A 13,156-nucleotide genomic window follows, 5' to 3' on the forward strand; every position below is an offset into this window, starting at 1 on the left:
CTGGAAAGCCCTGGAATTTCTTGGAAGCGCCGAAAATTCTTTGAAACCCTGAATTTTTAGCAAAGTTCTGAGTTTCAGGACTTCCTAGTGGGTTCAGGGAAACCAAGGAGTTTCAGGGAGTCTTATAACTAAGGTAATGATTTGGAGAGGAAAGGAAAGGTAAAAAATGATGAGAACACATATAATTCTTTGTAATTATATCATTTATTGTCATAGATTTACATTATACAATGTTTTAATACATATATATCATGGAAGAAGTTATAACAAGGGTCAACAGTGGTCAGCAGTGGTCAGCAGAGGTCAGCAATGGTCAGCAGGGGTCAGTAGGGGTCAGTAGGGGACAGCAGAGGCTTGCAGAGGCAAGCAGAGATCAGCAGGGGCAAGCAGTAACATGTAGTAATCGTCACACGTTGTCGGAAGCATCGGTAGTGGTCAGCAGAGGCCAGCGGAGGCCAGCGGATGCCAGCAGTGGCAAGGAGTGGCAAGCAGAGACCAGTAGGGGCAAGCAGTGGCAAGTTGTAATCGTTATACGTCGTCAGAAATATAAGCGAAGGTCAGGAGAGGCCAACAGAGGCTGGGAGAGGCTGGCAGTAACCAGTAGTAATCGTTATACGTTGTCGGAAGTATCAGGTGTGGTCAGCAGTGGTCATCAGGGGCCAGCAGAGGCAGGCAGAAGCCCGCACATGTTGGCAGAGGTTAGCAGAGGCCAGCAGAAGCCAGCAGAGGCTGTGAGAGGCTGGCAGTAGCCGGCAGTAATGGTTATACATTGCCAGATGTAGCAGAAGTGATATCTGAAATGATATACATATGTACGCTCATAAATAGGAATAATAAAAAAAATTTCTTTTATTTCAATATTTAAAATATGATCAGGGGGTTTTAAAACGTGTATTCCCGTAAAAAGAATTTCACAAAATTTTGTTTTGTGCAGTGGAGAATGTCGATTCAGGATTTCAAATCGAATGGCGTTGACGGGAGGTCGGATGTTAGTTGTTCAAGAGCTAGGAGGCAAATGTGAGCCTTTCTCTCTCGACTCCCACGAGGCGGTCCGAAATTACTTCGGGTAGCTTCGGAGAATGGAGAAAGAGAGCATGTGTCAGTTTGCCTTTGTCGACTTCCCGAAACTCTACGAACTCACGTACGCATGATCTGGCATAGTGTAAGTAGTGCACTCGATGCTCAATCTGGCATCACTGATATGCACTAGCTATGCTGTCGAGAAACAGAAAATTGCGAGAGTCTGATTTTACACTTGATAGAAAGAATACACAGCATTTGTGCGTTTTTGTCTATCCAGTGCAAAATCGGACTCTCGCTTAGCATAACTCTTACTAGAGTCGTCTGTGACATTAGTAGTTCATAGAAATAGTATTATATATTTAAGTATAATTTATTTCACTCGGAAGAAAACGGCGCCGAATAGATAAAATTGTTATTTTATATTTTTTATTTGTCGCTCACATTTTGAATATACAGTGAACTTAAGCTTTCATAAAAATGTAGCCAAAAATTAGAATTACCCACAATGCACGCGACATTTGGCGGTTAAATGTTCAAAAAGACACAAGAGCGGTTAACCTAAAACGTGACACTCTCGTGTCTTCGATAAAATGTCAAACATGAATGGAATATCGGCGGTGCACGTTAAAAAATTAAGTAAATACATACTATCTTATCCTTTTGTCGAACACGGCGAACAAAAAATAAAAAATGCATTGAATTTTTCTTAGGTCACAATCTCGAAGAAATACGATCGAGAGCTTTAGATAATATTATTTCAAAATACAATCTTGGATTTGGTTGTGATTGCGATGCCTTGAAAAAAGAATTGATAACGAAACTATTCAACTGGTTTTCGTTTGAATCCTTGTCACAGACGCAAACGGTTTTAGATTTATTGCTTCGTCTGTTACAGGTATCTATTATGCGTTCTGAATATTTCGTATATTGCACTTGATTAGAATAAAATAAAATAAACGTTGTTGATTATGTTATATATTATAAGACGGGCGATAGAAGTTACTTAAATGCATTTGGTAAATTGAGATTTCAAAATGAACTTCATGAATTAAGGAGGAAGCTGGGTTCAGAATGGTATGAAAAATTAAATGAAATTGAAGAAGCTGTTATTAATGATGACAGATTACAAATGACAGTGGCAGATATTGAGAGTTCAAAGGTTTACAATATAAAAATATTGATACATTATATGATACATGATATATTTGTTTATGAATAAAAAATATAATTTATATTTAAGAATCCAAGCACATTAAGAATGGGATTTATTGATTATGATAAACATAGAACACGAATAAAAGACCATGAATTAGATGGCTTTAAAACGCATAGATTGGAGGATCGTAATATGTCAAGTAGTGTGCTAACTCTTCCTTCGGCTTTAGACAGGTAAATGTAATTACATAACATCTTGATACCTTTTGTGAATTCTTTGACTTAAGAGAGTGTAACAATTTTCTTCTCTTCGAACAGTTTTGAGTTTTATTTTGTTCATGTTATTGCCATCATTACTATTATTGTGTTACTGTTTCTTTTTAGAAATACAGTGAAACCTCTGTATCAAACGAAGCATTATAGAATGATTACAGAAGTATTAAAACCTTTGCAATACCGTTATACCTGGCTAAACAGCAGGAAACAACTTTCAATCGCTATATCTTTATAAAAGTTTCCTGCAAAAGAATCTTCTACCACTGGGATTCCTCAACCATCAATGTCCTCAATGAACCAGAGTCATCCAAAATAAATGATCCTTTTGATGATTAAAGTACAATAAACATTGTAAAGAGATATTCAAATAATATTATGTTAAATTATTTATTTTATTACTAATTATTTTTATTATCGATTACTTTGTTATATTTTATATAGTGTTATACATATACGTATGTAGTATAGTATATACAATAAATTACATATAGGGTTCACTGTTATCCGCGGAAAGACTTGGAACCGACCCCCTCGCGGGTATGAAGGTTTCACTGTATCATAATTAACAGTAATAAGGCATCTAAAATGAGAACACATTATTACAAAGACTGTACCAATAGATGTATTATCTTTTGCTTTAAAATATATTATGTTGATTTAAATTTTCTAAAAATAGTAATGTTTCAATGCACCACCTTGCCCCCTAATATAATAAAAATTTCACGCTACTGTGCACCTCATTTTGTGCTATTAAAGCGGATAAAAATTTGATATAAATAAGTAAAAAGCTCTAGCTTCGTCTCTGAACAAATATTTTCTAATATTTGTGGTTTACAGTTCCATACCGTTTGATTTAACATTGGAATGTGGAGATGGGACCCCAATATCCAAGGCTACCGAAGGTGGTATCAAATGGTTGGTAATGCCATGGCAGGCGCTAGTCACTTCTGACAAAGGTGTTTTAGCAGCGGTCGAAGAAGCCCTGAACAACAATTTAGACACAAATCTCATATTGCATACGTGTCAGTTTATAACGAACGTAATGATGCAAGATTTCCCAGCGGAAGTTTTCCTCCAAAGACCAGCGATAGTCTCGGTACTTGAGATTGCACATTTTTCATGTTTAAAATGAACCAGTACATAATAATACAAAATCTAATTTCAGATACTGCTCAATCTTTTGGATGCAAGTGCAAATACCTCGGATATTAATCTTAGAAACATCGTACCGATGGTTTTAAAAACACTTCACAAACTAACACGATCCTTGAGACTAAGGATTTATTACTATTGCGAACCATGTATCGCAAATAAGAAACAAAAAGTAAATGAATGTATTTACCATGTAACTATGATTCGATTTACTAACAAAAATTATACTTTTTAGTTATTAGCGGGGAAATTAAACAGCAATGCTTATTCATCTTCTGAGACCCGGGATAGCCCTGATGGAGGATTCTTAGAAGCTAATTATCAAGCATATCAATCTACCGTATGTACTACGTGAAAAATGGAAAATTATTTACGATTTTTAACATTGTATGTTCCATTCAGGGTACAAGCGAGAGGAGCCAAAGCGCAACAGATAACATCGACGATTCAATTTTACAATTGCAACAGATGCTCGTACCAACCTTTTGCGTCGAGTCTTTGAGACATGTTATATCTCAGCTAAGCATTCCCGTGAACTCGACATTTCCATTAAGAAACATAAAGTATATTACCGACTTGGCGTACGAACTGGTGCAATTACTTATTACAAGCGTTATGCCAAACATTTGGCTTTGCAATGACAACATGGCCTTAAAAGTGACCGAAGATATGAAAACGTTATTCGGCATCTTAGGAGATGTTGTACAATATTTTGAAAGTTACAGCACGATGGATCATTTTAGGATAACGTATCTGCATCTTATAACTATTACAATGAAACTTTTGAGTAACATTGTCCCTTTAGAAATAGCAGACGTTGTATTTCCTATGTCGCTTAAGACATCTATATGTATAGCTATAATGGATGCCCCTATTTATTTCTTATATCCAAACTTGCACTCTGTGTTGCAAGAATATGGCCGTGTACGTAATTTCTAATTTGTTCTAGTTTGTAAAATAATTACATGCACATGTCGTCAATCGCTTCTTTTTAACAGCAATTTCAAGGCAATGACGAAATTGGATACATAAAAATGTTCGACGAAACGAGAACGATAGCAAAATCAATGAAAGCGGCTATATTAGTGATAAAGGATTCACCAAGCTTGTCTCATTCGGACATGTTGAAAACGTTATACACGTCGAAATTAAGTTTATCTTATCATAAAAATTTTTACATTATTAAGAAGACCATCAGATTTCTACAAAACATAAATAGGTATGTACCTTTATAAATAAAGGAATCTTTGATTATTCAAAACATACCGAATGATAACGACATCGTCTGTTTAAAATATTTAAGATACTCCCCGAATAACGAAGATCGTACATTAGCCACAAAACTAGTGTTGAGCTTATTGGCAAATGGAGATACCGACGTGCAATATGCGATGTATCTGGAATGCTTTACGCTAGTTAAAAACATTCTAGGTGTAGACTATAATATTGAGAAACTATCTTGGGAAAATTTACTATTCCTATTCGAATCATCTATTTTGACTGAAATAATTTCTTATGGTGTGACGAACGATGATAAAAGGGTGAGTTAAAATTTTGCAAACGTTTAATACAACAGAATTTAACAAGGACTACTTACGTTTATGTTAGATAAAAGAAATGTCGGAAGATATGCTAGTTTATATATTAAAAGGAAGAGTTCCAATGGGAGAGAGCGGTTGGTTGACATCATTAGAAGCAATTGTACCAGTCTTGCCTCTTTTGCAATGCCATTGTCATTCTTCCACAGATTTAGGCCAGTGTGTGACAAAAATCTTTGATCCTGATATTTCTTCCAACATACAGTTACCATATATCGAGGTAATATACAGGGTGTTCGGCCACCCCTGGGAAAATTTTAATGAGAGGTTCTAGAAGCCAAAATAAGACGAAAATCAAGAATACCAATTTGTTGATGGAGGCTTCGTTAAAAAGTTATTAACAATTAAATTGAAAAATTTCAAATCGTTCTGGAAAAATTATTTTCGATTACGGGGGTCAATTACGATCATTTTTGGTGAACACACATACCTCCGAAATCCTATCCACTTTCGAGAAAAAAATTCGAGAAGGTGTGAAATTTTTCGACAGGAAAAAAAAATTTCAAATTGTTTTGAAAAAATTATTCTCGGTTGCGGGAGACATTTACAATCATTTTTGGTGAATAGACATACCCCCGAAATCCTACCCACTTTCTAGAAAAAAATTCGAGAAGGTGTGAAATTTTTCGACAGGAAAAAAAAAATTTCGAATCGTTTTGAAAAAATTATTTTCGGTTACGGGGGTCAATTGCAATCATTTTTGGTGAATAGACATACCCCCGAAATCCTGCGCATTTTCGAGAAAAAAATTCAGTACTGGCGGAACTTTAAATGTTAATAACTTTTTAACAAAGCCTCCATCACCAATTTTGTATTCTTGATTTTCGTCTTACTTTGGCGTCCAGAATTCCCTATTAAAATTTTTCCCAGGGTTGGCTGGACACCCTGTATGTACACTGCAAAAATAATAATTACGTTTTTTGTATAATTAGTTAAACATACTGAAGTACGTATTTTTATGTAAAAGGTATTGAAAGGGAATTTAAGATATCTATTCTCGCCGGATATCAATGTCAGAGAAGAAGCTGTTTGTCGATTGATCTGGCTTCTTGGAAAAGAAAAGGATTCGGTTCAAAAATTGCCACGTTTATCGTCTCTGCATGGTTTACCTCTGAGCTCACTTTGTATACTCGAATATCAAACGTCTACGAAAAAATCAGAAAGCAATTATCAGGTTGGATACTTTTAGATAAAGTGGAGACAAAGTGATCCAAAAACGGATCATCTCGATAACTCATTAACTTTTGGCGATAGACAAAAATGCTTCGCACGAATTTTGCTTGTGTTACCATCAAAAGATTGTCCCCCATTGTTCAACTTTGTCCTGTATCAATTTTTTGTATCTTCTCTTGAAAATGAGCTACACCGTGCCCCAGTTTCTAAAATCACCCAGTATTGACATTTACAAATTCATGAATATATATTACTACATTATAAAGAACTTTACACGTACAATGCATATAGGAAGTATTTTTTCACAGAGGAGTAATTTATTATCTGTACTGGAGATGCTGCGCGAGCCCAATATTGATCCAAAGATACGGAAATCTGCATTAGTTCAAATTAGCGTTATGATGTCAGATAGCTCTCTACATAAATTATTTATTAACGAGAATGGATTGCCTCTAATTTTGAAGATATTTAACAGTGCTTTGGTAAATTTCATTGTACTTAGATTACGAAGTGAAGTTAATAAATGTAATAAATAATTGGAATCAATTTTTAGTTGGAAAAAGATTATATCAATTATCCAGATTCTGTGATTCCAATAATCGCTATATTAAACTTATTAGCATCTACTGAAAGCTCTATACGCCATGATCTATCCACTCGTATAAACGTTCTTTCAAATATAATAAGAAGTACGTATAACAAAAGTACAAAAACGATTAACAGTTATTTAATTAAGTCGTTTAATAAATAAATACTTCTTAGGTCTTTTTTTATTTCCAAACAACGAATGTATTAGGACCGATGGCTCGCAACTTTTATGTTTGCTGCTTTATAACGAGTACATTATGAGACAGAGTGAAAAATATACAGAGAATTATAATCAGTTGAATATCTCGTTACCTTATATTATTTTATCCAAAATGAGATTACCGTTCTCCTGTAAATCTCATTGGAAAATAAGTACACACAGACGATCAGATATATCTGGTAAATAAATATTTAATATTTTATTTTGTTATCCTTAGACTAATGTATTATTATGAAGAATTAATTGCAACATTTCTCTTTACGTTTTATAGTTCTTCATAGTACCAATCCATTGGCGTTAACGTTCATCAAACAGTATTGGATATGGGAATGGAACGATGGTTTAAATGTACTTTGGAAAAGTTGGAACGATCTCCATGACTGTGACATATCAGAAAAGTTGAAAATTCAAGAGAACGAATTTTGGTCTCTACGTTTCAGCTTCCCTCACTATTATTGCCAACAACAATTGTACAACGTGCAAAATTCAATCACACACGACTCTGTTTCATGTGCACTTGATTATCTCACGATGTAAATATTATCTTATATTTTGTTTTTTATAAAAAAAAAATTACTTAGGATGTGTGTAATTTTTACAGGTACCTAAAATTTTACAAAATGCAACAATACGAAGAAATAAAGGACATAAATTTGCTACCATGGGAACGAACGTTCGAACGATTCTTGCTCTCCCATCCTGCAAACAAAGAAGACCGTGATCTGTTTGTTGAAGTTCTAAACTTTCTACAGATTTATGTTAACATTACTAAAAATGGTACGTATGTAGTCTACTATTTATAATACAATGAAACTATATTTATTATCCTTTTGTAATAATCAGGGAAAGGTACATGGACCAGCAAGATAATGAAGAATATAACGAAATCATTAGCAGAATTGTTTAAAACTTCCGAGCTGGATAATCAAGATGTGCATCAGTCTATATTGAAATTAGCGCGGACATGTTCAGCTGTAGAGAAAACTAAAAAGTCTTCCGACGAAGACCAAGAAATTTGGCTCCACTTTATCGAACTCGTTGTTTCTACTTTATGCTTCGGAGACCAACAGCATTTTTATAATTTAGGTGAATTTTTTTTCCACGGGATCAAAATTCTTTCCATCCAATTTTTTAGTCTCATCAAAATTCATGAATTCTTGCCAAAATATTGCTTTACACCTTGTCCTAAAGATTCATTTTCAGCTACATAGTATAAATAACGTTATGTATACGTGGATGACGTGAGAATCGACGTATTAAATATAAAATAAATTTTTATTTATCACAGCATATCTTGACTGGCTGCTGACATGCCTGACGTATTTAATCGAGAAATGTCATTGGGCAAATCATAAAAATTTATTAATATCGTTGGGGAACACGTTAATCGAATTAATCATATCATTCCACGGAGCTGGAACTGTTAGTTTCATGGGTCTATCCATAACAAGAAACTCCATAATATGCCTCAATCACTTGTTATACCAGATGCAAATAAATGTTAATAGAAATGTAAGAACATGCAATTCAGTATTTTCATCCACTATGGCGTGTAATTAATTCATACTATAAAGTTCGTAATTTGTCCACAGGCTTTTGCAGCATTTTGGTACGAGGAAGGTCGCACATTGAACTGGTTGCCCATGCTATGGCAAAATCGGGATCCTTTGGTTCGAGCATCGGCTTTGCAATTGTTAGCAGGGTTGATAAATAATTTGCACACGGCCTCTCAACTTTTAAATACCATAGTATTAGCACCTAGTGAACTTTGTCAGACTTTGCTTCAATGTATTTCTAGCAGAGAAGAGTCATGTATAGTCAGGGAACAGGCATGCATTGCGTTCAGCAATTTGGTGAAAAATTGCAATTCCATGACTTTTCAGTATGTAAGTAAACATTAAATTATTTATTTTTTTATGTACAGAGCTTGTTAAAATCGATGAACTAAATGAACTGAATTAATTTTGACAATTGTGTTGCAATGTTTATTGATTTAGGTGGACTCTTTGAGAGCAAATGCTATTTTAATTTATGTGGAGCAGAACAACACTTACTACGAAATTAGTATTTTATGTTCCAATATTTATATGTATACTACCCTGGATTGCGATCAAATGGATAGTCGAGAACAGGAAAACGAAAATGCACCGTCCGTTCATAGTATGCAGTCAGGTTGTACGTCATTAGTACCACGGACTATTTCATATTTGTATAATTGTCAGGATGAATTACAACCTAGTACGTACAATTTTCGTTAATGTTTTACTCCGTTTGTACATATCGTTAAAATTATGTTTCTTGTTAAATGAAGTGCTTCACAAGCATTATAGATATACATATTTAGTTTCAGTTAGAGGATCAGGGACCACGGATATGGATAATTATTTGCAGTTGGTCGTAACACCGCCTCTGATAACAGCTGTTTGCAGATTGCTAAATAATTTGATATTCATAGGCAAACAGGAAATTGTTCATCAAATTTATGAACACTCTATAGATAAATATTTGATTGGGTAAGTGCAAGAACAGGAAATGCAATCACAAAAATAATTGTAAAGTTGTTCTTTCTTACAAGCGTACAATTTTTCAGATGTATCAACGAGGTTCCCAAAGATACCAAAGACAGCAAAAAGGATTTTACACATTATTGCGATGTATTGGAAATGTACATCAGCATTTGTACAGTTTTAACGAATTGTGTCATGTACGGTAACGAATATACTTCCGCTATTAATTTTTCATCGGACTCGCTTTATGGTCTGCTCTACTTCCTGAACAGTGACCTATATCGTAAGTTGAAAATTAAAAAGAAAAAGGAACGGAGCGGTGATTACTGTTTTATGTACATTTTGGGAGAAAAATAATTACAATTGAATTTACGTAGGTACTGACACAGCAGAATTTGTGTCTTTGAGGAACAGACTCTGGACAGAGAGCTTCAACTTCATAGCTGTTCTCTCGTTAACCGACAATCAACATTTCGAATCGGTACAAACGGCTCTGGAATCATGTGGCCCAGAAGCAATACTTTCGTCCATTTGTATTGCAATGAGAGACTCAAACGTGGAGCTTCGTATGAGCGCTATAGGCTGTCTGGCATTTTTCCTTTCGCTGGAAATCCAGAAAGATTCTTTGGGAAAGAGTAACATCTCGCTGCAGACAGTAATGGACAACACGTTGATACGAACGTCGAGCGACAACAGAAATAACTTGAGGGAAGTTATATCGAACATTAATAAGCTCTCGCTGCGAAGCGCGAGTGCGCATTCGAGGAAATCGAACGAAAACGAGGACGTTGTTATAATTTACGACAATGCACTGGATCTTGAAGTCGAGAAAGAAGTCGCGATCGGCGAAGAACTATGCAGCGTTCTGTTGTATCTATTTATCGCCCACAATTACAACAGATCAAAAAAGAACCGTAAATTAACCGAGGACAAGGACTTGATCACAAGTGCGCTTACTAATTTGCTGTGCGTGTCCAGTGCAGCTAAGAAATTCGCGCTCGAGGAACATTTACCGGAAACAACGTTAATGATACTAAAAGAATTATACGTTAGATTAAATTTACAACCATTCGAGCTGTTCAAGAATCAAATAGATCGCGAAAGAAAGGTATATGATACGAAGTCATAATATTCCACGGTTCATTAACCTCTTCACGCCCTTGGCCACATATGTGGATGTTTAGTACTTTTTTTTTTTTATAATTATAGTTACTGTCAATAATAAATAGACCAAAACGTCCCTGGAGAGGTTAAAAGACCATAGTTCGCCAACGGTTCGAAATAAAACGGGCTGGTGACCTCTGTGTCGGCCATTTTGGTATTTCATTCTGTACTGTCACTGTACTGTTTCAATATGCAAAACTGGGAATTTCCAATGTATTAATTATCAATTGAGCTAGCGAACATCGCGCATTCGTATCAGACGGAATTTCCAATAGCATCTGTATGCTATATGGTAAAAAGTCTTCCTTATTTTTTTTTTGTAGATCCCCCCATTACTGCACGACGTAAATGGGATTTTTATATTATTGATGAATTTCATGTATGGGAGTACACAAGTGAAAGAGATATTAACGAAATACGGATTAGCAGATGTATTGCACAAATTGTGGGTCTGGATTGCATTAAATAATATTGTTGCGACGACTACCTTGAAATTACTTGCAACCTATACTACCAAATGTTCTGCAGGTATGGTAACTACGATTAATTTTTAATTGCAAGTTGTTGGATCGAGGAAATCATTAGGCTGACTATTCATATTTATTAATACGTATTTTGTAGCGGCGCAATCGTTGACATTGACTACTATCTTGCCAGGCACGGGGCTTAGAAAGACTCCTAATACTCTGGCTCTGATCCACGTTATCATACAATTAGTTTGCAAGGAAATAGACAAGGCTGGACAACTCTTTGATAATCACAAGTTACATTTCGCGTTTCATGTTCTGCGAAATGCAGTACACGTGCACGAATGTAGGGTGTCGATTTCCAAGGTAAACGTGTGCTTCTTAAACATAAAATACAACTTAATAATATTTTCTAATCAAGTGAAATTTTGTAGAGTAATCTCCTACAGTTTTTTACAAAAATACATCCTATTACCACAAAAAGGATAAAGCCCTGGCCACTAGTCGAATTGTACTGTTTGGAATTCTTAATTGACTTCACTTATTACGAGGAGGGTCAATTATGTGTACCAAAGGTAAGCACTGAATGAAATGTCTAAAGAGCACTTTAAACATTTTATTTATTACAGTACTGTAAATAATTTTTTATTATTTTAATCTCTAATAAATTCTTCAGGCTGTCGACGGTCTGGACGTTCTATTGCAATTATCGAAATGTTCTTCGTCGTCTAGCAGAATTCTTGCAATTTCTATATTGCGCAATCTGTCGTTCAATATGACGAATAGACCGAGATTGCTTAGCTCAGGTAGGAAGACACGCTTTAATATCATTATATACATAAATAATTCTGACACTATAAATGAATCTATTCCCTATGTGTATGTTTCAGTGGACTTCATTAATTTGCTGCACGATATATTTAAAAATGGTTCTATCTGCGAAATTAAAATAGCTGGTTCTATGTTATGGTCTTTGGTTGTCAACAATCAGAAAGGAAAACTAATTGCACGGAGCGCCGGTTTTTCACAAAGCATTCAAGAAGCATTAGGCAGACTTACGTTATTATCTATGGATGACAGAAAACAAGAACAGGAGTCTGTGAAAATGTTACAATATGTATTGAGAATTTTTAGCCCAATAGAGACTATAACGATCGAATAAGATAATGATTAAGTAAATCAACTATGGCGATGACTGATAAACATAATTGTACATAGAAATAGATTTTATTCTGTTATTATTCTGTGAATAATTCTAATGAAATGTGTAATACTTCTCTTACTGAAATCACAGATGAAGTAATATTAACATAAATTTACTGTAACAATATTTTAATTTTTATAGTGTAACAAAAAAAAAGAAATTTATTCTGAAAAATATACTGTATATTTTTCATAAATATCATAAGTATTTTGCAAAATATCTGATAATAAAAATGATTTAATCTACATTTCAAGGGAAGATACTTTTAGGGCTCGCATTATTTATAATTCTCAATTCCTATTGCGTAATTTATTCTTAATAAAATTTAAAATTTATAGTAAAACATGTAGAGTCAGACGTATTAAATTGCATGCTTAGGCTAAAAATTACGATGACATCTACTTCTCAAGTTTCATTCGCACGTGTCCGGCGATTGAAGACAATACGGTTTAACTTTTGTGATGGCGGAATCTTGCATTACGCGTTAATTAATTAAAACGACATTCAACAGTTGACCAAACGGCGACAAACAGTTAGAATCGAATTTCAGAAGCAGATAATCCTAGGTAGTGTTGTATCTTGCATAACAATTTGCTTTTATATTTTATAAATGATTTTCAATCACAAAG

General features: G+C 34.6%; 1 protein-coding gene across 1 annotated transcript; it reads left to right on the top strand.

Annotated features, from left to right (window-relative positions):
• The first annotated feature begins 1,569 nt into the window (after positions 1 to 1,569).
• Positions 1,570 to 12,485, top strand: LOC122400830 (rotatin). The gene is made up of 29 exons (XM_043402506.1): positions 1,570 to 1,659; positions 1,734 to 1,918; positions 2,009 to 2,182; positions 2,264 to 2,412; positions 3,292 to 3,550; positions 3,620 to 3,778; positions 3,842 to 3,946; positions 4,009 to 4,530; positions 4,605 to 4,825; positions 4,910 to 5,147; positions 5,215 to 5,424; positions 6,172 to 6,378; positions 6,686 to 6,859; positions 6,931 to 7,066; positions 7,140 to 7,364; positions 7,457 to 7,718; positions 7,787 to 7,962; positions 8,029 to 8,271; positions 8,474 to 8,697; positions 8,778 to 9,071; positions 9,183 to 9,423; positions 9,530 to 9,698; positions 9,776 to 9,975; positions 10,070 to 10,800; positions 11,180 to 11,384; positions 11,478 to 11,689; positions 11,758 to 11,898; positions 12,000 to 12,129; positions 12,214 to 12,485. Exons 1-29 carry the CDS (start codon positions 1,614 to 1,616, stop codon positions 12,483 to 12,485), a joined length of 6,510 nt encoding a protein of 2,169 aa, XP_043258441.1. The 5' UTR covers positions 1,570 to 1,613.
• The last annotated feature ends 671 nt before the right edge of the window (positions 12,486 to 13,156 follow it).

This window comes from Colletes gigas, unplaced genomic scaffold, assembly GCF_013123115.1.
Source record: "Colletes gigas isolate AHSC1104 unplaced genomic scaffold, ASM1312311v1 Colletes_gigas_Sc00020, whole genome shotgun sequence".
Lineage (NCBI taxonomy): Eukaryota > Metazoa > Arthropoda > Insecta > Hymenoptera > Colletidae > Colletes > Colletes gigas.